The 25,179-nt window shown below is 39.7% G+C and overlaps 1 protein-coding gene across 14 annotated transcripts in view; it reads right to left on the reverse strand.

The window, feature by feature from the left end:
- Nucleotides 1-25,179, reverse strand: part of dtnba (dystrobrevin, beta a) — a 335,231-nt gene that overhangs the window by 91,420 nt on the left and 218,632 nt on the right. For all 14 annotated transcript variants that reach the window (XM_078399376.1, XM_078399375.1, XM_078399378.1 and 11 more), the window contains one exon: nucleotides 4,419-4,505. In XM_078399376.1, coding sequence (XP_078255502.1) covers nucleotides 4,419-4,505 — 87 coding nt within the window. The remainder of the gene's footprint in view (nucleotides 1-4,418; nucleotides 4,506-25,179) is intronic.

Below are 25,179 nucleotides of genomic sequence, written 5' to 3' on the forward strand. Positions count from 1 at the left end.
ACTTGATTATTTCTGCTAAATTGTTATTCAGATACTTAGAGCAGAGATGCACTTTGGTGAACTTGCTGCAAAGAATGACTTTAGCCAAAATCATGTCATAAAGCAACTAAATCCTGTGAGATTATCTGCTTTTTCTTTCCTTCCCTTACCCACATTTAATGGACCAGTTACTCTTTGAACATCATTTGCCGACAGCTATTTCTGAATTATGCTGTTTCTCTAACACAGAGAAACTAATGCTTTGCTTTAGCTCTGTATTGAGGTTCAGCGATGAACCTTCCAACACCATCCTGAGACCAATTTACAATTATATCAATAAAATCAAAGTAGGCACAAAGTGTAAATGGTGACAGTTGCAATACCTTTTTTGATTACTTTACGTAATTAGTTGCTCCCCATGAACAGAACATGGGGAAAATAATTCTGCCATCCAAATTTTACTCCAAACTGCAGTTAAATCTGGATGAACACAATGCAATTCATCCATGATCTTGAAACCCATATTCCACAATTCTTGCCAATATTTTTGGCTGCATATCACATGGACATTCATTGTGTTATTCATAAGATGATAAGTGATAGGAGCAGAATTAGGCCATTCGGTCCATCAAGTCTATTCAATCGGCTGATCTATTTCTCCCTCCGAAGCCCATTTTCCTGCCTTCTCCCCATAATCCCTGAACCCGTACTAATCAAGAATCTATCCCTGCCTTAAAAATATCTACTGACTTGGCCTCCACAGCTTCCTGTGGCAAAAAAATCCACAGATTCACCATCCTCTGACCCTCTAAGTTATTATTTATAGTTCACAAATTTGGACCATATTTCTTTGTGAAAAAAGATGACATTCACCCATATGTAAAGTTATGAAAATACAGCCTTTTAAAAATTATATCTGGAGACTTTGTAATATTTCTTGATATTTATGAGTAAGATTTCTACTCCTGCCAACATCCCCACCCCCCTGTGCAAATATAAACATGAAAATAATTGATTTGAAAATAGTGCCAGGAAAGATAGATGTTTAAATTAAGTTATCAATTGAGACCTTTAATGTTTGATATGTCAGAGATTGTTTTGAACACCAATTATTTTCAAAGCAAAGTTGAGACACAGAAAATATCATTCAAGAAAATATCATTTTACACAAATCATTTGAAGACTCAACCGAAAATTGTAATTTTGAAGTACACTTTGAAAATAGACTTTGAAGTAAAATGACACCTATTTTGAGATCATGTGCACCTGCACAGTCTTAAGCATTCACGCGCTGTGAATATTATCCTACAGTTCCAACAGCCATTCTGGAGCGTCAGGCTTTAAATATGCCCAATGTAGCGTGCATTTAAATATTCAAATATCTGCAAAAACATTGAGTTCAAAGGAACAAATTCCATCCTAAACCCAGTTATGAAAGGAAACTCTGCAAGGAAAACATTTTTCGGCATGGTGAGGACGAAAAGCAATTCTTTAGCTCAGTCCACCAATTTATTATACAATTTGGTTTCAAATCCTACTTTATCTCATTGCATGTTTCACTGTGCCAAATTCCAGTTCCATAGCTATTGAAACATGTGCAACTCATAACCAAAGAGCTAAATATGTTTAATTATAAAAAAAATTAAATGATCCCACAGACTTGTCTCTGCAACTAATTAATTCTCCAAAGCCAACATGCATCAAGTTCAATGAATGAAAATGTGGCCTTAATATGAAACAAATGAAGACAAACTTTTGTGGAAGGCAGGAAATTAAGCTGCCAGCAATTCAATGATTCAGGTATGCAGCTCTATCGCTAAATGAACCTTATTACAATCTCAAAAGCTGCTAATTCTAGACATTTCAAATGTTCCTGACTGTGTAAACACATTACCAGAGAGGGATTAACATAACACTTCAATACGAAAGAAACCAAATACATTTATTGCTAGAGCATAAAACAAACTGCTGAACCAACTCAGCGAGTCAGGCAGCATTTGTGCAGGAAATTGGACAGTCAACGGTTCAGTTCAGGACACTTCTTGAAAGGGTTATCTGTCCATTTCCCGCCATAGACACTATCTGACCTGCTGAGTTCCTCCAGGAGTTTGTTTTTTGCTCAAGGGTCTATCATCTACAGTCTTGTGCTTTATCACCAGGGCGGAACCGTAGCACAACGGCAGACCTTATGCCCCACAGTGCCAGAGACCCGGGTTCGATCCTGACCGCGGGTGCTATCTGTGCAGAGTTTGTACGTTCTCCCCGTGACCCCATGGGTTTTCTCCGGGTGCTTCGGTCTCCTCCCACATTCCAAAGAAGGCAGGTTTTTTAGATTAATTGGCTTCTATAAATTGCCACGAGTGTGGAGGATGTGAAAGTGGGATAACATAGAACTAGTGTATGGGCGATTGATTGTTGGCGTGGACTCAAGTGAGCTGAAGGACCTGTTTCCATGCTGTATCTCTAAACTAAACTAAATGGCTAAGATTGCCAATGTCAAAACTAAAACAAAATGTTTGACTCTTTTCATTAAATTATATTTTTCAGCTCAAAGTTTACCATTTGGTGTCAAGATCAAGCAGTTTCTAACTGTATTTACCCACTTTGCAACGAGAGTTTAACTTTATCAACATCCATTTATCACAAAGCCTCAACACCCCTACGCAGACTGTGCATTTTGGTCATCTCTGTGACTGGAGTGTGACATTACTGACTTAAATGTTATTAAGGGGGAGAGGTTAGCTTTGAAAAATGGGGAAGTAATTCCACACACTGTATACATAGCTCAATGGATAAGCACATCCTTTGGACAAACTTCTTTTGATTTGAAGCCAGGACTCAAAGGTGAAACAGTTAGTGTTTCGTTGTCAACATTAACTTTCTGAACACAAGAAAGCAGCAGAAGATGCATATCATTACAAATAAGTTATTTAAAAAGATATATATCAAACAGAACACAAGTTAATTTTGCCGTAAATTTAGAATATTTCAAGGAATAATTATTGTTTATCAAACTTTTCCATTGTGACTTTTGAAACAGGTGAACATGTTTGCGACTGGTTAGACTTGTTCCACACCGATGGGAATTGCGATTGACTCACAGATTTAAATCAATATAATTCAAAGCATGTCAATTAAAAAAAGGCATTCACACAAATCTTACAAGATAGCACATTTGCTTTTCAAAATCAAAATCAGCTCATGGTTTCCACAGTCTCATTTATTCTACAACTTGCACCACATCAGATAGCTTTTCTCAAATAATTTGCAACAATAAAATTGGCAGATATACTGTCATATTGTCCATATCAAGCGAAAGAAAATGAGATTTTGTTCCTACATTATCACAGAAACATAGAAAATAGGTGCAGGAGGAGGCCATTTGGCCCTTCGAGCCAGCACCGCCATTCATTGTGATCATGATCATCCCCAATCAGTAACCTGTGCCTGCCTTCTCCCCATATCCCTTGATTCCACTAGCCCCTAGAGCTCTATCTAACTCTCTTAAATTCATCCAGAGAATTGGCCTCCACTGCCTTCTGTGGCAGAGAATTCCACAAATTCACAACTCGCTGGGTGAAAAAGTTTCTTCTCACCTCAGTTTTAAATGGCCTCCCCTTTATTCTTAGACTGTGGCCCCTGGTTCTGGACTCCCCCAACATTGGGAACATTTCTCTTGCATCTAGCTTGTCTAGTCCTTTTACAATTTTATACGTCTCTATAAGATCCCCTCTCATCCTTCTATGTCTCTATAAGATTCCCTCTCATCCTTCTAAACATCCTTTGCTTAAAACTCATAAATATATATATTTTAATCTATCAACATTCAAGATCCTTGCAGTGATTGTCCAAAGGAATGGGTTCGGTCCTTTCTAAATTGTGCAAAATGATTGCAACAGAAATGTATAGATACCGTCTTGCAAATGTCAGAGAAAGTCAAATAGTAAGGACACTTAAAAAAATAATTTGACACTGACGAATTTAAAATAATTACCAAGTGAGCAAACTTAGTTCCCAACTAGAGATAGCAATGAGAAATCAAGTCTGAGGAACCTGGACATTGACAGAGCTGTACATTAAATTCCTGAGCACATAATGGCTGAGCAATCAATAACCAGAACATTGGCTGCTGTGAACCCACAGAAATAGCCCTAAAAGACATTCCAGTGTGAAGTGCATTCAGAATTTGTGAATCAGCTTTGTTGTAAGGTTGCTTTGCTTGGCCTGACCAGTTATGGATTTTTAAATCCAGATTGAACAACAATTAAACGGTATCGCAGTCATTTAATTGTTTTATAACTACCTAACTAACTTAATAAAATGACTAATGTTGTTTGAGAAGATAGTAAAGACAAACAAATAGGACATAACCTCCTCTTGACAATATTGTAGTGTCGTCACAGTGACATAAAGGATTATTTAAAGTGTTCTTGACATACCTTTTAGTAGGAGTAGGTGCTCCGGAAGAAATTACTGAGTGGGACACCATGGCATCATTCATGTTTGGCAACGATCGTTGTTGGGGTCTACAAAGAACCAAAAATAAATTAAATTAAGTAGTTTACCTTGTAACATTCTTTAAGTATACACTGAATTGGTTTGTAATGACTGGCTTATAAATTCATGGATATAAATGCTCAGGCAGAATTCCATGTGGTTTGGAAATTGGTGCAATGCAGGTGTAGTTAGTCTGAAGGTCATTCATTTACCTAGTAGGCGTCCTGGTCAGCATTGTGTTGTTAATCTACATGTCACCCAGATTTGTCCAAAACCCTGATCAAAGTGCTCCAAGTTCCAAGCAGCACGCCAAAAAGAGTCGTGCACGGGAACGAACAGCATCCCATGCATTGAAATCTTGTCAGATTCTCAAGGATGACTGATCCCATGAACTGCCTGGTGTAATTTCCAAGATATTGCAATACAATGCAGTTGTGATGTCATTGTGTCACGCTCCATGTGACACAAATGTAGTTTTGTTTGCAAAGTAATGAAACAATCAGTATAATAGAACTGAATTTTGAGTCAAATATTTTCCACAAGAATGCACACTGGGGCAATGCCACAGAATGCAACACTTTATACCCATTTTATTCAGTGACTTTATTAATAAACTGAAAATGGGCTGAGCCCCAAATAGCAAAACTTAATATCCAGATTGCCATCTGAATAGCAAAGTTCAAATCACTGAAAAACATTTTCATGACCTTTATAGAGTCTCTTATTAGTAACTTAGTCTTTACAGTCAGAATTAGTAATCATTTCAGTAATTTTTACAACCTAAAAAAAGCTTAATTTTAAGAGCATTTTTGAATGATAAGCCTTCCTCTTTTGCCATCGAGAGAAAATTTACATATTGCGTTGACATTTATTTTCGAGTATTCATGCACAAAATTTTGGGCCATGTGTAAGCAATAAATCAGATGCACTAGAATCAAAACCGATGACTCTGCTACACTCAATTTTAGTAGTCTCAAGCTTGTAGCCACATTTAAGAGCACCACATGGTTGGAAATTTGCAGAATCCATCCAAATACACATCTTTGGATAGAGTTGTCAAAACAGAATTGTTTTACAAAATATTACTTCACAGAAGACTGATAGTTTCATATATTCAGATGGAGAAGATAACTGAAATGCAGAATGTTACACTATGCAAGTACGTGAAAGATAAGCAGATGAACAAATTAATTCATTCTTACAAAGCACAAAATCAATGTAATATAGCACCGATCCTCGTTTATACTAATCACTCAATAGACAATAGACAATAGGTGCAGGAGTAGGCCATTCAGCCCTTCGAGCCAGCACCGCCATTCAATGCGATCATGGCTGATCACTCTCAATCAGTACCCCGTTCCTGCCTTCTCCCCATACCCCCTCACTCCGCTATCCTTAAGAGCTCTATCCAGCTCTCTCTTGAAAGCATCCAACGAACTGGCCTCCAATTGTATTGAAAGAGGTTATTTTAAAATGGATAAAAATGGCAACTGTTTCAATCTCATTTCCTTTTGTTTTCTTAACTGGTAAATTTGAAAGCAAACTCAATCACGTTTGAAGCAATAATCCTTAATCCCACTCTGATATAGAAAAGAAAAAAAACTATTGGAACCATGTTAAACCACACAATATAAACCGTACAGCTCATGGAATTCTATCTCAGTGATGACAACCTATTGTAAGAATACGTTCAGTTTCAGTTTAGTTTATTGTCAAAAGTGGTCTATATTCCTTTGCAACCAAAAGAGACCAATGAAGGAAGGGTAATTCAAAAAAGCTATATTCAGAAAGTAAAACATTGCTAACCCACATTCTACCAATTCAGGGCTTTATCAAGCATGATCACAATACTGCCTAACCTGATGACTACATCCAGCACAGACACAAAATGCTGGAGTAACTCCGCGGGATAGGCAGTATCTCTGTATACAAGGAATGGATAGAAGGAATGTCCCGCTGAATGACTCCAACCTTTTGTGCCTATCTTCGGTGTAAACCAGCATCTCCAGTTCCTTCCTACACACGACTACATCCAGCATCTATTTCAAATTTTCCGTATCTGCAGTACTTTACATTTTGATGATCAGATTGGTCTGTAGAGTTGAACATTTCAACAAAAACATATCAAAGTCAAAGCACCTATTCGACATCCTGCAGAGTACATTATTTCAATGGGCCAAGTATTGTGGTTCCCTACTGTGTCTTCAAGATTAGTTTCTTCAGCATTTCCCTGATTACGACCTACAAATTAACTATCGCCTTGAAATGATTCATAGTTTAATTAACCATTATTCAAACGCTGATGAAAGAATAAACAAATTGCACAAGCCTAACTCTGTCTTCATTGATATGGAATGGATTGTCATTAAATACAGGTGAGGTGCCAGAAGACCAGAGGATGGCAAATGTTGTGCCTCTATTCAAGAAGGGTTGCAGGGAAAAGTCCGGGAACTACAGGCCACTGAGCCTAACATCTGTGTCGGAAAATTACTAGAGTATTCCGAGGATATACATGCATTTGGATGGACAAGGGGTGATTAAGGATAATCAGCATGATTTTGCAAATGGGAGGTCATGCCTCACGAATCTGATTGAGTTTTTTGAAGATGTGACCAAAAAGAATGAGGGCAGAGCTGTAGACGTTGTATATATGGATTTCAGTAAGACATTTGACAAGGATCCGTGGGTTAGCTAATCTGAAGGTTAGATTGCATGAGATTCAAGGAGAGATAGCTGAATGGATAGAAAATTGGCTTCCTGGAAGGAAGCAGAAGGTGATGGTGGAAGCTTGCTTTTTGGACCAGAGGCCTGCGACTAGTGGTGTACCTCAGGGTTTGGTGCTGGACCCCAACCAAAGGACATATGTTTAAGGTGAAGGGGTAAAAATCCCTCAGGTAACATTTCACACAAAGGGTGGTGGGTGTATGGAACGAGCTGCTGGAGGGGGTAGTTGAGGCAGGTACTATTGCAATGTTTAAGAAACATTTAGATAGGTACATGGATAGGATAGGTTTAGAGGGATATGAGCCAAACGCAGGTAGGTGGGACTAGTGTAAATAGGACATGTTAGTCAGTGTGGGCAAGTTGAGCTGAAGAGGCTGTTTCCACGCTGCTTGACTCTATGAATGGTCTTAATTTTCTTGAAGCTAAAGCATAAACGTAAATTAAACACTTTAAACTACATTCTTGAAGGAAATTCCAAAATAACTTGCTTTAGAAAGAACTCAACAGTGATCACAATCAAAATAAATGCCACAATTCTATCAGAAACACTTACACCCGTGTCAAAGCCACTGACTCAGATGATGTGGGTCAGTTGTAGCATCTCACCCTTGACACAGAAAGTTGTCAATTCAAACTCCTTATCAAAGATCTGAGCACAGAATCCACAGTGCACGAAAGAGATCTCACCTGCCTCTCACTCTACTATTACCAAGAACAGCAGAGATTTTCTCCTTGGTCTTTATGCTAACTATTTTCGACGGACTAAACTATTAAAATCAAATTATCCTATCAATTTCTCATTGCTGTTTGCAAGTTTACTGTGTACTCATTTGTTGCCAATATAAGAGCAACAAAACACAGAATGAGATCAGGAGCTGTGAAATGTCTTCAGCATTCACGAGGCAGCAAATACATTCAAATATTGCTGTTCTTTTTTAAACTCAGCACCAATTGAAAACCTCCCACTAATTTAATAATCTTGTGACAGCTGTTTATCTTTCGCTCATTCATAATTCTGATTTCCACTTTCATGATGCATTATATGAACAACAAGTTGTTACAGATATATGAAGGTTTAGTGAAGAGGATTTTGGAAATATGTCATTTGTTACTTGCATGAAATATGCAATGTAATCACTTAAGAAACATTTAAAACACTTTTTGATTGTTATTTTAAGTTCCCAGGAGCCAAATGATTTTGTTCTATACAAAGCATTGTACCATTTAAGATATTAAGTACACTTTATTTGTATTAAATCTAAAATCGCATTTTATCTAAATTGTGTGTGCATTTTTAAGATGGCTCATGTGTTCTCTGCCTTCACTCACCATGAAAAGATTCACCTCTGGCTCTCTTCTTGAATTAGAGAACAAAATCTTAATATCCTCCTGCTCATATAGTCTCACATCTCCAAAGTAACCACTTTCTTTGAAAACAGCGCTGGGAAATCTGCAAAATATTTCTGTTTTATTCCCACAAATTATCTAAAATACTCTTTTGCTAAAAGCAACAGCTGTAAATTTATTTTCCTCACTTGTCTGAACCAATGACATGTTGTCAAAATTGATTGATATCATAATATTTATTGCACCTCATTTCATTACATGATTAATTTGAATGGTTATTTTGTGTTGTGTCACGTTTCTGAATGTTGTGAACTTCTTTGGTGCATAGAAATTTACCTTTGTGCTGTTTATTTCAAAACTCTTTATTATCACAAATTCGAAACAAAACCAAGAACCGGCCATCACCAATCTCTGGTTAACTCTCCTTCACACCCCATTACCGATTTCTTCTTCTAGTTCCCCAGCCCCACACTTCTCTCTCCTTCCAATCAGTCTTTTCCTTCCCAGATGTTGCCTGAACTGCTGAGTCCCTCCAGCACTTTGTGCTTTCCGAAGAGTATACAGTATATTGGCCTCCGGGACAGTGCCTAACCAGTACTCACAAAATCTTCCTTTTGTTCAAATATTGTACAGGGAGGAAGTAGCTTGGTTGCAAGAACAACAAAAAACCTAGGCATTGACAACAACTGGAATAAAACCATAAATCTATAGGTGAAGAGTCATAGGCAATTAAAAAAATGAATGCTTCAATATGAATGGGAACATCTTAAAGCTGCTGATGCTGAAAACAAAAAAGAGGTTTTGCACCATCCCTTTTATCCATCTCAAACTGATCATCAGTTTGTTGTTACAACTTGTATTGCCAACATAAGTTGTCCGGCTGCTCAATAAAGTTATAACTAATATTCTCCTACCCTAACCCTAAATGGTTGAGGCAAGTACTATAGCATCTCAAAGACATTTGCACAGGTACATATTTTGGAAAGGTTCAGAGGGATGTGAGTCAAATACAGGAAAATGGGAGTAGTGTCGATGGGAATCTTAGTCGGCATGAACAAGTTGGGTTAAAGAGCCTGCTTCCGTGCTATGTGACTCCACAACTTTAGTTTACATGATCTTTTCAAAACTATGTTTCTGTTGATTATTCCACAATTTAAAAATGTTAATTTCTATATTATTAGCACTTATTTTAGCTCAATGTAGATTATCGTATTCAACGCACAATTCAACATTATCATGTTTGATATCTTTCTGAGGATATTTCTAATAGCACAAAACATAATTAGTCTGAAAACTACTAAAAGGTATCGAGCACAAAGTTCTGCAGCAAAGGAGCAGATCATTCTCAAAAATCAATATTATTCACAAATAATAAAACAAAGTAGAAAGAGATCACACATGACACAAAAAAAAGTAAGAAAGTATGAACACACATTTGTGTGTGGTTTAGCATCGACTCTGTGTTGTATTCCAAAATTCAATTATGTGATTTAAAAGTTTTTTTTCCCCTTAGCTTTTGCATTACAAAAACCTCAATGTTCATGCCAAACGTACAGTTGAACCCTGAAAAAAATGAGGTTAGCATTACAGCATGAAGGACAAAAGAAGAAAAACAATGCTCTCAATGACAACCAACCTTCTGGAACTGAATGTTGCAAAGAAGCTGCTGTCATGGACCCAGCCTTTCTTACTGCTCACTGCTAGGTGTCTCTCATACTCTCTTCCTTCCTCAGCAATGGTGAATGTAAATTCTGATGCATACTGCTGCTGTCTCCATGGAAACAGGATTTCCATTGACAGGAGAACACTGCTAAGTCACATGACAGTACTCCCTACCCTTAGCTCATTCTTTGCATCTGTGTGTATTTTTGTGTTGGCTGATGCACAGCAAACACAATAAAAAATGTCTTGTCAATACAAGTTGTATAATAACCTGCCCAGGAAAAAGATTAACAGACAAGCCCAGAACAGCTATTAAAGCCGCCCATTGGACACACAAACGTTTTACAGTAGAGGTATACTTTTTTGGACACAGATGAAATAACAATGCATGAGAAATAAGAACTTTTAAATGACTTTCCGAAAATAAAAGATGCTTCAATGCTTTGGAGGGCAAATCTTAATTGCTTGTCGTAATGGATTTATTTCTTGAAAAAGCAGTGCATATATTTGCCATGGTGGCAAGTAAGCTCATGATTTGCTTTGGTACAATTAACAACTACATGTTGAGAGTAGATTTCAGCCAAAACTCCTTAAAGTTGCATCTAGTTAAAAATGTTTCAAGATAAACAATTTTCTTAAAAAATCTAACAACCCTTCAAATTTCAAGAGCAAATATTTAATCCAAGCGTTCCATCCAAAATCTACGCAGATAGTATTTTGTCCTGGGCAATTTACTTCCAGACAGTAACTGCTAGTCCGATCCTCATTACAGCATTAGTTATCTATTCTTGTATTTGCATCAGACACTGGGATTTCATATATGCATTATGCCACAAGGGCTGTGGTAAATAATACATATGGTATGCTTGCTTTCACAGGTCAGGGCATTGAGGTTAAGGGTCAGGAACTAATAATGCAGCTTTATATGACTTTGGTTAGGTCGCATTGGAGAATTGTATGTAGTTCTGATCGCCCCCATTACAGGAAGGATGTGGAAGCTACAGAAAGGGTGCAGAATGATGCCTGGATTAGGGGGTACTAGCTACAGGGAGAGACTGGGCAGACTTAGATTGTTTTGTCTGGAAATGCTGGAGGTTACAGGGAGACCTAATGGTATATAAAAAAAAGAGAGGCGTAGATGGGGTAGGCAGTCAAAACCTTTTTTCCAGTATGGGAAAATCAAATGCTGGAGGGCACAGCTTTAAGGTAAGAGGGGCAAAGCTTAAAGGAGAATTGCAGAGCAGGTCTTCTGGTTACAAATGCTTACCTGTGCCTCTCAATATTTCACAAAACCCCCATAAAATCACTTCAATCTCCTATCCTCCAGGGGAAAAAGCCTCAGCCTATCCAGTCTCCCTTTTGAAGTCAAGCCCTCCAGTCCCTGCAACATCTTTGCGAATCTTTCCTGCACACTTTCCAGATCAATGATATCCTTCCTATAGCCTGCAACCAGAACAGCACACAATACTCCAAGGTGGGGAGGGGGGGGAGGAGGGGTTATAAATGTCTTGAGCAGCTGTCACATGACATTGCAATTCTTGTGCATACTGCCCTGACTGATGAAGCCAAGTGCACCAAATGCCTTCTTCACCACCCTTGGGTCACTACTTTTGAAGAAGTATGTACTTGTACCCCGAGGTCCTGCTATTCTACAGTACTTACTTGGGCTTTGCCATTTATGATGCAAGTCCTGCACTGGTTTAATGTAACAAAATGCAATACTTTGCATTTGTCTGAGATAAATTCTACCTGCCATTCCTTGGCCCACTTTTCTCACTCTAGATCCTGTTGTCATCTGAAATAACCTTCTTCACTGTCCACCATCTCATCCAAATCATTAATATACGTGGCAGACAACAGTGGACCAAGCACTGCTGGTCAGAGGCCTCAAATCTTAAAAACAACCCTGCACTCCTACCCTCGGACTCCTATCACAAAGCCAAATTGTATCCAATTGGCCAGCTCACTGTGATCCCATGAGATCTTCGCGTCTGCACCTGCCTACCATGTGGGAACATGTCAAAGGCACTGCTAAAGTGTATGTAGACAATGTCTTCCACCCTGCCCTCATCAATCCTTCTTGTCACATCTTCAAAAACATCAATCAAATTCATGATACAAAATTTCTAGGGAACACAAAGTTATGCTGACTATCCCTGTCAGTCCTTGCCTTTTCAAATGGAGGCAGATCTTGTCTCTCAGAATCTCCTCTGGTAACCTTCCCAATAATGACGTTGGCCTCAATGGCATCTTGTTCCCAGGGTTGTCCTTGCAGATCTTCCTAAAGGCACAACATTAGCCAACCCTTCAGCCTTCAGGTATCTCACCCCTGACTAATGCTGATACATATATCTCTGCTTGGATCCCAGTAAGTTTTGCCCTGGCTTCACACAATGTTCTTAAAACACTTGGTCAGGTCCCAGATATTTAACGCTTCAATTTGCTATCAGACTGCTCTTTTGTAATGTGGATTTGTTTCAACACATCACTATTTTCTTCCCTGAATTCCCTATAATCCATGACCATTTCCATGATAAAGTAGGAAAAAAGACTGCAGATGCTGGTTAAATTCCCAATCTGAATTTTCTGTCCTGGGCCTCCTCCATTGTCAGAGTGAGGCCCAGCGCAAATTAGAGGAACAGCACCTCATATTTCGCTTGGGTAGTTTACACCCCAGCAGTATGAACATTGACTTCTCTAACTTCAGATAGTCCCTGCTTTCTCTCTCTATCCCCTCCCCCTTCCCAGTTCTCCCACTAGTCTTCCTGTCTCCGACTACATCCTATCTTAGTCCCACTCTCTCCCCTGACATCAGTCTGAAGAAGGGTCTCGACCCGAAACGTCATCCATTCCTTCTCTCCAGAGATGCTGCCTGTCCCGCTAGGTTACCCCAGCATTTTGTGTCTGTCTCCATGATAAATACCGATGATTTAACATCTTGCCCATCTTCTGTCCCTCCACATGTAGACGACCACATTAATACTGGGGAACAATTCTCTCACTAGTAAATCTTTTGTTCTTAATATCTTTTGAGTCGATCAGGAGGATTTGTTGGAGAGTGTGTTGGTAGCGCCTTGCAGGTTTGTTGAGGAAAGAACTGCAAATACTGGTTTAAACCGAAGATAGACACAAAATGCTGGAGTAACTCAGCGTGACAGGCAGCATCTCTGGAAAGAAGGAATGGGTGATGTTTCAGGTCGAGATCCTTCTTCAGACTGAGACTGTCCCGCTGAGTTACTCCAGCATTTTGTGTCTATCTTTGGTATGTTGAGGTTCCTGCTGTGGGTATCACTTGCCTCGGTGGTGAACTGAGCACGGGATTTACTGCTGCCCAATAAACAGGGAGTTTTGTGTTGGTCAGAGGTCTTGATCTTCAAACCTTTTTTTGCCCCAAATAGCTAAAGGCTATATTAGGTCACTGGGGACAAAAGTGCATCAACTTAAATTCAAGGGACTAATTATTTAATCTGACATGCAAGAAAAGATCACAATAAATGTATTTGTATTTGCACAGCCATGGGAATGTAGAAATTAAGGCATTCAATGCTCCACGGTTTTTTTCTTGACAATCACTGCTCAACAAATCCTCAGGGCAGAATTAGTTATCCATTGTCATATCTGAATCCCTAGACAGGATTTTATATCTGCTTTGTGCCATGAATGGCTTAGCTGCAGTACACGATGAAAAGATGAAACCAAACTTCAAAAAAATGTTTTTACAATAGGTTTCACTCAGTGCAAATGCTTGCACTGATCTGATCTGATCAAAATGTTGCTTTCTTCCAACTCTTGTGGGCATAAACTGTTAAAACTTCCTTCAGTTGGATTATTTTCTACGTTTCAAATTTACCAATATATTACAATGTTGATGGAGTATTCAATTTTTAATTTTCTGATGAATATATATTTCGGCTAAATATTAAAACAAATCTAACTGAAACAAATCTCAATTACAAGATATTTCTCACATTAAAAATGAAAAATGAATTAACTGCATTAGTCGTTACAGTATACAGTATACAGTAGAATAAAATATTTTCATGACATGCAAGTTAATTTACATCTAAATTCTGAGACAATAAAGAGAACTATGAATACGCAAATGTTTAAAAGAACACAGAAAATTCACAAATTTATGCATGGATTTACATGGATAGGATAGGTTTGGAGGGATACGCAGGCAGGTGGGATTGGTGTAGCTGGGGCGTGCTGGCCGGTGTGGGCAAGTTGGACGGGAGGCCTGTTTCAACACTCTATGACTCAGCAGATCAGACAGTTTCTGAAAGGTTAAAATTGCAAAGATATTCTATTGATATTAAACAATTATAATTCGACAACTAAAATACATAAGATATTTTTTATTCAATTCTATAGCTAGAACATGAGGAACAGGGTCTGGGATGAGTACTTTAGCCCCCGAGCCTTCTCTGCCATGGCTCATCCAATCTCACTTATTTTCACCCTCCCTCCAATTCCCTTTAAACATCTTGTAGTTTAAGTAACTGTCAAACTTCACCATATGTATGGTACAAAAAAAGACACAAAGTGCAGGAGTAAACTAAACTCAGCGGGTCAGGCAGCATATCTGGAAACCGTGGATAGGTGGCATTTCATGTCTGAAACATCACCTATCCACACTCTCCAGGGATGCTGCCTGACCCACTGAGTTACTCCAGCACTTTGTGACTTTTTTTTTTAAAGAGGTGATTTTCGGTGCAATTTCAATCTCTGCACTTTAACGTAGGATACATTAGATCCCAATATTAACTTGCTATTCCCTCAAATACACTCAGTTATTTAGAACCCCAGACCAAATAGGGCGAACACTGCACAGCATGTGTTTAATTGGTTAATACAAAATTGAAGAGAAGCCTTACTAAACCAGCTGGTTCCTATATTGGGTGAGCAAAGCTGAAAGCCTGCATTAACTGATTTTACCACTTTCAATGCAAATATTGTCTAGATGCAAGTACGTCGATAATCATGAAGAAATCTTTTTTGACTGAATGCCAATAAACCAAATTCAAGTATCACATAGCGGATTTTAGTACAAATCAATATCTGAATTTCCTTGAAATGAGCTGAACAACAACAGTCAATCGGAAGGGGTGTGGAAGAGGAACAGACAGTTAAGTGAGGGAATGGACAAACAGTGAGAGGGAGAGTTGTGGAAAAAAAGGTCACATATAGGGCGACGACAGGCGACTAGGTTGTCGCCACACGATCGCCGGGGTGTCGCCTGAATGGTCGTGAGTAGTCTCCACAGAGTCGTAGCGTTTTTCTGGTCGCCGCTGGATTTTGGGATGTTTAAAAAATTTCGGCAACAGTTGGTTTGACGCCAATTATCGTAGCTTGACGTCTCCTGACGTAGGTGCTGTCGTAGGTTGTCGCCAGGTGACGTAGGTTGTCGCCAGTGCTGACTTCGGTGAATTCCATTGGCGACTACCTTGGTCAACCGGCGACAGGTACCGGCGTCAAAACCGGAGGCCAAAATTACGTGAATTGTCTTCAGTTGTCACTGACAGGGTCATAGCTTGTCGCGGGTAGACGCAGGTTGACTTCAGTTGTCGCCTGTGTGGTCGTAGGTTGTCGTGCGTGCGGTCGTAGGTGGACATCCTAAGTCGCAACGATTGGGTCGCCGGTTGTCGGTTGTTTGCCGTAGCTTGACGTCGACTAGGTGGTAAGTTGTTGTAGCTTGTCGTAGACATTGACGTAGGGGGCGGTCCAGTCGCTTGTTACGACTATGACAGTCGCCGGCCGTCGCATAAAAAATCGCCTAAGTGGGTCAGGCCCCTAACTTTGAGCCAACAGACACTTGGCATCAGACATGTGGCAACTGCCCAGATTTTTTTATTACAATCAAGTACATGAGAGATGTGAGTCCTTTATTAATTACAAAATAACCTTTCTGGAATGAGAGCCAAGTGTCAAAGAATACGTACATCAGGCTGTTGTTCATCGGCTACAGCTTGGCATTCAACATCATCATATCCTCCAAACCTATGGTCGAACTCATGGAACTGGGTCTCCACCTCACTGCTGTGCAATTGGATCCTCAACTTCCTTATTGGCAGACAATAATCAGTATGCTCAGAATTGGCAACAACATTTCCTCCTCAAAATAATCGTCACCACACAAGCACCTCAAGGCTGTGTGCTCAGTCCCTTGCAGCATTCTCCCTATACCCATGATTGTGTAGCAGACACGGCTCCAATGCCATCTTTAAATTCACAGACAATAGCACTGTTGTTGAATGAAGAACAGGTAACGATGAGTCAGAGTACAGGAGAAAGATTGAAAATTTGATTGAATGGCGCTAGAACCGCAATCTTGTTCTCAATGTTAGAAAGATCAAGGAGCCTGTTGTTGGTATCAGGTAGGGAAAGCTAGGAATCCATAAAGTGTTGGATCCACAGTGGGGAGCAGCTTCACATTCCTGGGCTCAGCACACAGATGTAATCACAAAGCAGGTGTGCTAGAAGCTCCCAGTGTCTATTTTTTTTTTTAAACAAGTTTAAAGACATTCAGCAATATCACCAAATATTCAAACAAATATTTCCAGATGCATGACAGACAGTATTCTGACTGGTTGCATAATGGCCTGGTGGGGTATAGTGCATTGTACAGGAACACAAAGAGTGGTGGACTCAGCTAGTCCATCACAGCCACAACCCTCCCCACCACTGAAAGCATCGACATGAGAATGAGGGGGTACTGTCTCAAGAATGCAGCATCTATCAGAACCTCACCATCTGGGTAAGATCCTCTCCTCGCTGTAAGTTTAGTTTCTTGTCATTTGCACAGGTATGGTGAGGTACAGGCATGAAGTATAGAAGCCTGAAGCCCCACACCAGCTGACCACTTTTCCACAATTATTTGGTTCTTGAATTGACCTGCACAACTCTAATCCTACCTCGTCAATGGAACATTATCAATCTGTTTTCAAGAGAGAGTTAGATTTAGCTCTTAGGGCTAAAGGAATCAAGGAATATGGGGAAAAAGCAGGAACGGGGTACTGATTTTAGATGATCAGCCATGATAATTTTGAATGGCGGTGCTGGCTCGAAGAGCCAAATGGTTTACTCCTGCACCTATTTTTCTATATTTCTATGCTTTTCTATGTTTCTATCACTCAAAAGCTGTGCCGGTGCACTGAAGGCAAAGACAAATGCCATCATCAATATCTGACTTCACTTGGTTCCCTAGATACGGGAAAATGACTTGGATGAAGGGATTAAAAGTACCATTAGCAAATTTGCAGATGATACAAAGCTGGGTGGTAGTGTGAGCTGTGCTATGAGGTTGCAGGGTGACTTGGACAGGTTGTGTGAGTGGGCGGATGTATGGCAGATGCAGTTTAATGTGGATAAGTGTGAGGTTATCCACTTTGGTGGTAAGAATAAGAAGGCAGATTACTATCTGAATGGCGTCAAGTTAGGAAAAGGGGACGTACAATGAGATCTGGGTGTCCTAGTGCATCAGTCACTGAAAGGAAGCATGCAGGTACAGCAGGCAGTGAAGAAAGCCAATGGAAAGTTGGCCATAACAAGAGGAGTTGAGTATAGGAGCAAATAGGCCCTTCTGCAGTTGTACAGGGCCCCAGTAGGTCTGCACCTGGAGTACTGTGTGCAGTTTTGGTCTCCAAATTTGAGGAAGGATATTCTTGCTATTGAGGGCTTGCAGCGTAGGTTTACTAGGTTAATTCCCAGAATGGCGGGACTGTCATATGTTGAAAGACTGGAGCAGCTAGGCTTGTACACACTGAAATTTAGAAGGATGAGAGGGGATCTTATCGAAACATATAAGATTATTAAGGGGTTGGACACGTTAGAGGCAGGAAACATGTTCCCAATGTTGGGGGAGTCCAGAACCAGGGGCCACAGTTTAAGAATAAGGGGTAGGCCATTTAGAACGGAGATGAGGAAAAACTTTTTCAGTCAGAGAGTTGTAAATCTGTGGAATTCTCTGCCTCAGAAGGCAGTGGAGGCCAATTCTCTGAATGCTTTCAAGAGAGAGCTAGATAGAGCTAGATAGAGCTCTTAAGGATAGCGGAGTCAGGGGGTATGGGGAGAAGGCAGGAACGGGGTACTGATTGAGAATGATCAGCCATGATCACATTGAATGGTGGTGCTGGCTCGAAGGGCCGGACCTCCTCCTGCACCTATTGTCTATTGTCTAAATGGTCCATTCTTTTCTACAGTCTTGATGTGATCTGTTATTGTTGGAGGACAATGTAGTGCAGTCAGAGCTGGTTGATAAAATACCTTTGACATGCAAATCTAAATCTTAAGGCCTACCCTCTCAAATGATCAGAGACCGAGAGATCCAAGTTCATGGATTCCTGACAGATGGAGTCAATGGAAGCGAGGCTATTTTGCTTGATGGACTGGGCTGCATCCACAACACTCTGCAATGATTGTGATCAGTTAAAAATAGAGGCCATGGTATCTCAAAAACACTTCAATTTTATGTTTTTGTTGATTATATTTCATAGATTTACCTGAAAATATCAGTTTAGGGCGCATTCATGATTTTGCTGTTTGCTAAAATTGGAAAATAACAAAATGTAAAGCTAAGTTCTCTAGTACTTGAGTAAATCAAAATCAAAGTATTTAAATCAACTTGATAATGTGTCAGTAAGGAATAATGGGCCAAGATGTAAATATTGGATTCAGATATGGTATGAATTTGGTTTGAGTTTTGATGACACCTGCAGCTCCCCAATGCACAATTTGAATTGTTTTCCAAGATTTGGGCGGCACGGTAGCGCAGCGGTAGAGTTGCTGCTTTACAGCGAATGCAGCGCCGGAGAATCAGGTTCGATCCTGACTACGGGTGCTGCACTGTAAGGAGTTTGTACGTTCTCCCCGTGACCTGCGTGGGTTTTCTCCGAGATCTTCGGTTTCCTCCCACACTCCAAAGACGTACAGGTATGTAGGTTAATTGGCTGGGTAAATGTAAAAAATTGTCCCTAGTGGGTGAAAGATAGTGTTAATGTACGGGGATCACTGGGCGGCACGGACTTGGAGGGCCGAAAAGGCCTGTTTCCGGCTGTATATATATATGATATATGATATTTGATAACAATTACCCAAGAAATGGAATAAATCTATTGTTTGACAATGAAATTATAGTAAGTGTAATTATTAGAAGCCACCGTGGTATTTATTTATTTCCCCGGAGATACATTGCGTGGGTACTTGCAATTGATTTTAGACACTTGCTTAAGATGCTTTTAAATTAAAGAATGCTGTCTCAACATTCTTCTGTTCATTCTTATGTAATTCCTTCCCTAATCACACCATTTTGACCATTACACAAAAACAAAAGAACACGAGAAAATGGAACCAGGATTCAGTCACAGACCACTCAAGCTTGCCTATTGTTTAGGGGCTTAGGTGGTTCAGTGGCAGAGTTGCTGCCTTACAGGACTTGCAGCGACAGAGACCTGGGTTCGATTCCGACTACGGGTGCTGTCTGTACGGAGGTTGTATGTTCTCCCCGTCACCTGCGAGGGTTTTCTCCGAGATCTTCAGAATCCTCCCACACTCCAAAGACGTGCAGATTTGTAGGTTAATTGGCTTGGTATAAATTTAAATTTTCTCTGGTGTGTGCAGGATAGTGTTAATGTGCAGAGATCGCTAGTCAGCGGGGACTCGGTGGGCCGAAGGACCTATTTCCACGCTGTATCTCTAAGCTAAACTAAAACTGAACAAGTCTGATCATCGCTGATCTATAGATACAAAATGCTGGAGTAACACAGTGGGTCAGGCAGCATCTCTGGAGAGAAGGAATGGGTGACGTTTCGGGTCGAGACCCTTCTTCAGGTTTCGACCCGAAACGAGAGATATAGACAGTGAGGTAGAGAGATATAGAACAAATGATTTCCATTTCTCACCTCACGTTCCTCTTCCACCTACATTCCTTCCTTTAGCTTCACAATTAGCAATTCTTCCATGCTTTTGATGCACATATCCTATATTTTTTTATCTCTGCCTTTGTCCAACCACCTGCCTATCAAAGGACACCTCACCTGTATCTACCTATTTACTTAAAATAGACACAAAATGTTGGAGTAACTCAGCGTTCATCTGTGGAGAAAAAGGATGGGTGATGTTTCTGGTCAGAACCCTTCATCAGACTGAAAGTAGGTATGGGGGGGGGGGGGGGGGGGGGGAGAGAGGGGGAACTGGAGGAAGGAAAAGGCCAGAGCAAACTAGGGCTGGCTGGAAAGGTGGAGCCCATGATGGCTCATTGTTGGCTGGGGAAGAGGTGATCATGAAGGGATTCAGGGATGCGAACATAGAAACATAGAAAATAGGTGCAGGAACAGGCAATTCAGCCCTTCGAGCCAGCACCGCCATTCAATATGATCATGGCTGATCATGCAAAGTCAGTACCCCGTTCTGGCTTTTTCCCCATATCCCTTTATTCCCTTACCCCAAGATCTAAATCTAACTCTCTCTTGAAAACATCCAGTGAATTGGCCTTCACTGCCTTCTGTGGCACAGAATTCCACAGATTCACAACTCTCTGGGTGAACAGTGGAACTAGCAGGACAACTTAGGTGGGGGAAGGGGAGGGGGGGGGGGGGGCAAGATAAAATGATGGCACATCCATCCATTTATTTTTCCCCACAGATTGCAAATTTGGAGTCGGTATGTTTAACGGCATATCTCTGAACTCCAGGAGTTGGCTTCAAATTCCTTTCCTTGCAATGGTGATATTGATGGATTCACAATCATCGTGAATTCTAGAATATGGTTTTCCTTTTAATTTCAATTCCTCATTCAACAAAGCAAAGTCTGTTAATTGTTTTTCTAAATTTATTCAGCAGCGAGATTAAAGCTTCAGAATAATTGATGGCAGAGCGAGGCAGCTTTTTATTTACCCAGTGCATAAAGAAGTGTTATTGCAGTAATGCATCCATCTGCATGAATCAATATAGCCAGCTTCCATGTAATGCCTGCCGTACTGAATAGGGGTAGTGGACCTCCACCTGCGAATAACCTATTGCCGGCTGTAATCGCTGACAACGCTAAAGGAGCCACTGTTCTCCCTAAAGGAAATATTAAACATCTTTCGTAGCTCTCAGCAACATTCATGTAGAATTATAATTGTTTAGAGACAGCAGACCTTGCTTGAAACTAAATCTATTCATAAATAAACAATTACTTGCTGCTTTGTAGGGGAAACACAATCATTTGAATAAAGTTAAATAAATCACAGGAAATAAAAATCGCACTTTTCATGTACAGCCAATTCATAAGAGTAATTAAATTATATTTATTACTCATTCCAAAAAAGACTGAGAAAATATCATAGTACAAATACAAGGCACAGTGTAGAGATGATAATATGGAGTACATCACTGCAGAATGTGGATATTTACCTTCCAGATATGCTCCATCTTAACAGTAATTTAAAGGTTTCCAGGTGCACTTTGCACTACATGAAATAAAAGTTTTCTTTAATTGTTTATAGTCTGTTATAACTAACGTGAATTAACAAGTGACGTGAAGGACAAATAAAAACATGCAGACAGAAGGTTGTGTTTGACCTCTGGTATTTAATTGACCAGAATGAAACAGAGCACATTCTGTACAAGTCCCCTCAAAGTACATGCCATCAAAATAATTAAAAACAAATTAAATGTATTCCTAGCTCCTGAATTGCATGTAGTTCAGTTTAGATTTTAGTTTGGTTTAGAGATACATTGCAGAAACAGGCCCTTTGAGCCTCCGGGTCCGCACCAACCAGCGATCCCCGCACATTAAGACTATCCTACACACACTAGGGACAATTTACACATACACCAAGCCAATTAACCTACATACCTGTATGTCTTTGGAGTGTGGGAGGAAACCGAAGATCTCGGAGAAAACCCACACGGTCACGGGGAGAACGTGCAAGCTCCGTACAGACAGCACCCGTAGTCGGGATCGAACCCAGGTCTACGACACTGCAAGCGCTGGAAGGCAGCAACTCTGCCGCTGCGCCACCGTGGCCGCTGCAATGAGAGGAGCTCACTAAATACTGCACTGTAATTATTGATCATAGTTATAAGGATGTGAACTGATATTAGGACAAACATTCATGTCTGGCTGTTGTCATTACTTCTACAATTTACTTGAGCCAGCTTCAGTTTTTAATACAATCAAGGAAAACCTTTTGGACAAGATTTTGTAGCTTAATGATGCTTATTCACATTGCTCCTCCATCAGAGTTTTTAATAAAATCTTACATTTTTAGTTGTCTCCTCTGTCCTCAATGTGTTATTTTGATAAACAGCAATTGTGAAGATATACCATGGAGAGGTCAGAGGTCCGAACACCCCCTTCACCATTCCTGCTCTGCAGAACCAAGGTTTGAATTGAAATTCATTTTCAACAGCATTTCCTCTTTCCTCACCAAAGGGCCCAGAAGTTATCAAAAAAGATCCATTTAATTAAAAAGAGCTCAATTTGGTTGATATTTTAACATCTCTTACACTTACATTGTGATCAATGCTACGGATTCAATACCTTTTCTTTTCATCAGCTCGACAAGCTGCACTCTCCTTATGGCATCAGTGAATGAACACGGATGATTTGACTCTTGTAGTGGCAGCACTGAATTGCCTGCAAGCATTAGCTAAGCTTGAGACAGTTTAAGAGCAGGCATAGAGTGCAATGGAATACAGGTTAATCTGCTGGACAAGCAAACCCCCAGCAATTTCACAATTCACACACAATGGAGAGCCCTCCACAAATGAAATCTCAGATGATAATGAATAAGAAACCAGTGCAAACTATATGCCTATCGAACAAAATGATAAAAAATGTGACTGGATCACTTTTACCAGGGAGAATGGAGCAGGGAAACTGAGAAAGTCAATCTGACAAAGAAACTGGAGACACAAGGAACTGCAGATGCTGGTTTACAACAAAAAAAACAAAGTGCTGGAGTAACTCAGCAGGTCAGGCAGCACCTCTGGAGGTCGTGGATAGGCGACATTTCAGGTGAGGTCGGGTCGGAAGAAAGGTATCGACATGACCTTTCACCTATCCATGTCCTCCAGAGATGCTGGCTGACCAGCTGAGTCACTCCAGCACGTTGTGTCTTTCTTTGTAAGCCAGCATATGCAGTTCCTTTGATTCTTAGTTATATTTCTAACTTAATTGTCATACATGTAGGGACCTAATTTTATTTTAAGGTGATATTTCAAAATGTACTGCTGCTGATGTGCTACAAATAATATGCACAGCTAATATTAAATAGACCTAGATTTTCTGTTCAACAATCCTACCTAAATATTTTTTGTTTTACTATCCTACACTGGCAAGGAAGCTGTTGGATTTCACCCAAATTGCTCACAAGTGATTTGCAGATACCAGACTGAATGCAATCCATTCCCATTAGATGTCTGACAACTCCATCAGCACATGAACTATCAGAGGAAATGTGTGTTGGCAGGATGATCGTTCAGCGACAAAGTGCGCTGTGTGGTGAGGCAATAATATGAAGTCTGCTCCAGATTCAATGGTTTTTTTGTAATGAGCTGTTACAGTTACTTGAAAAGGAGGTGCAGTTATTTCAGTTCATTTCAGTAACATCACCTTGAGAGGGGGAGACATCTGTAACCTTGCTTTAAGGTGTTCCAGAAGAATCAATCAATCAGACAATGCTCCATCTAAGGTAACCACACGAGAAAGTGCCATTTGGATAAAAGAACAGGTTTTACATATATCAGATAAAGACAACACGTTATCTTCATAAGAAATGGATGTTGGGTGGGAAGTATATTCATTTATTATCTTTCCTTCTGCATTTAGACCGAAATCTAGTTGTCATGAATGAGTGGGAAAGATTGAGAACTTGTTACAGGAAAGACCAATTATTTACACGTGGAACATTTTCAAGTTTGAAATAAATGGAAGAAAAAAAAAGAGACCCGTCATATTGTTATAATGATAAAGGCATTTATAATTGATGAAACATTTGAAGAAATTTGGTGAGTCTGATCGATACCAATGAAGAGGAAATCTTTGATATCAATGTTAATAATTTGCATAGACTTTAAAATAAAAGAGCTCAAATTCTAAAAAATCTTAGGGGAAATACAGTGGCTTTTTAGAAAAGAATGAATTAACATTCAATTGTGCACTTGCCCATGTTTATCTAAAGTCCTGCTGAATATCCAAAATATTTACAAATCTTTTCTCCTTCCAGATGTGATGCACTAACTCCAGTTACATTTCCAGGTATACAAGTATGCAAGTTCCAGTCAGAAGCTGCCTTTTCTCTGACTGATATTATTCTAATCTTTGAACTTTAGTTTTATATGTTGGCAGAAACATTGCTTATTTTGTGAGCAATGTTCAAATAATACGAAAATATGACTGGGCAACTTTGTTTTGCATATAATTAGCTCTATGCACTTCCACCTACATTGATTATTTCCGATACATCTGCATGCCATCTTTCTGATTTTAAATCTCAAAGGCTTACACTTTAAGAGGTAGGGAAAGTAGATGAGAGGAATAGTTGGCATCTTGATTTGCTTAAATAATATGTTATAATAATCAAAGATAGCACTGGATAGTTTGTTTTTCTTTTAAATGTTAAAGAACTTAAAGTAGCAACGAATAACCAAAATACTCTCAGCAATGCAAAATCAAAACTTTGTAGAGACACAATCCCACTTGAATTAAATAAAATATAAACAGCAACCTCAACAGGTTAGAAACGCATGAGTTATGAACTTATTTTTTTAAGGTCCGAAATCCTGACCCTTCAATAAATTTTATTTTTCAGGTGAACACCAGTATTTCATACTCTAACCTTGCTAATCAGCCACTGACATTATAGGTACCCTTCATCACCATATTTCATATACAGAATACTGTGTTTCTGAATCATATTATTCACTGCAGGCACAATTGCTGAGCTTGTATCAAACAAAATGCCTGCTTCAAACAAAGCCCCAA

Source organism: Rhinoraja longicauda, chromosome 5 (assembly GCF_053455715.1).
Source record: "Rhinoraja longicauda isolate Sanriku21f chromosome 5, sRhiLon1.1, whole genome shotgun sequence".
In the NCBI taxonomy this organism is placed as follows: domain Eukaryota; kingdom Metazoa; phylum Chordata; class Chondrichthyes; order Rajiformes; family Arhynchobatidae; genus Rhinoraja; species Rhinoraja longicauda.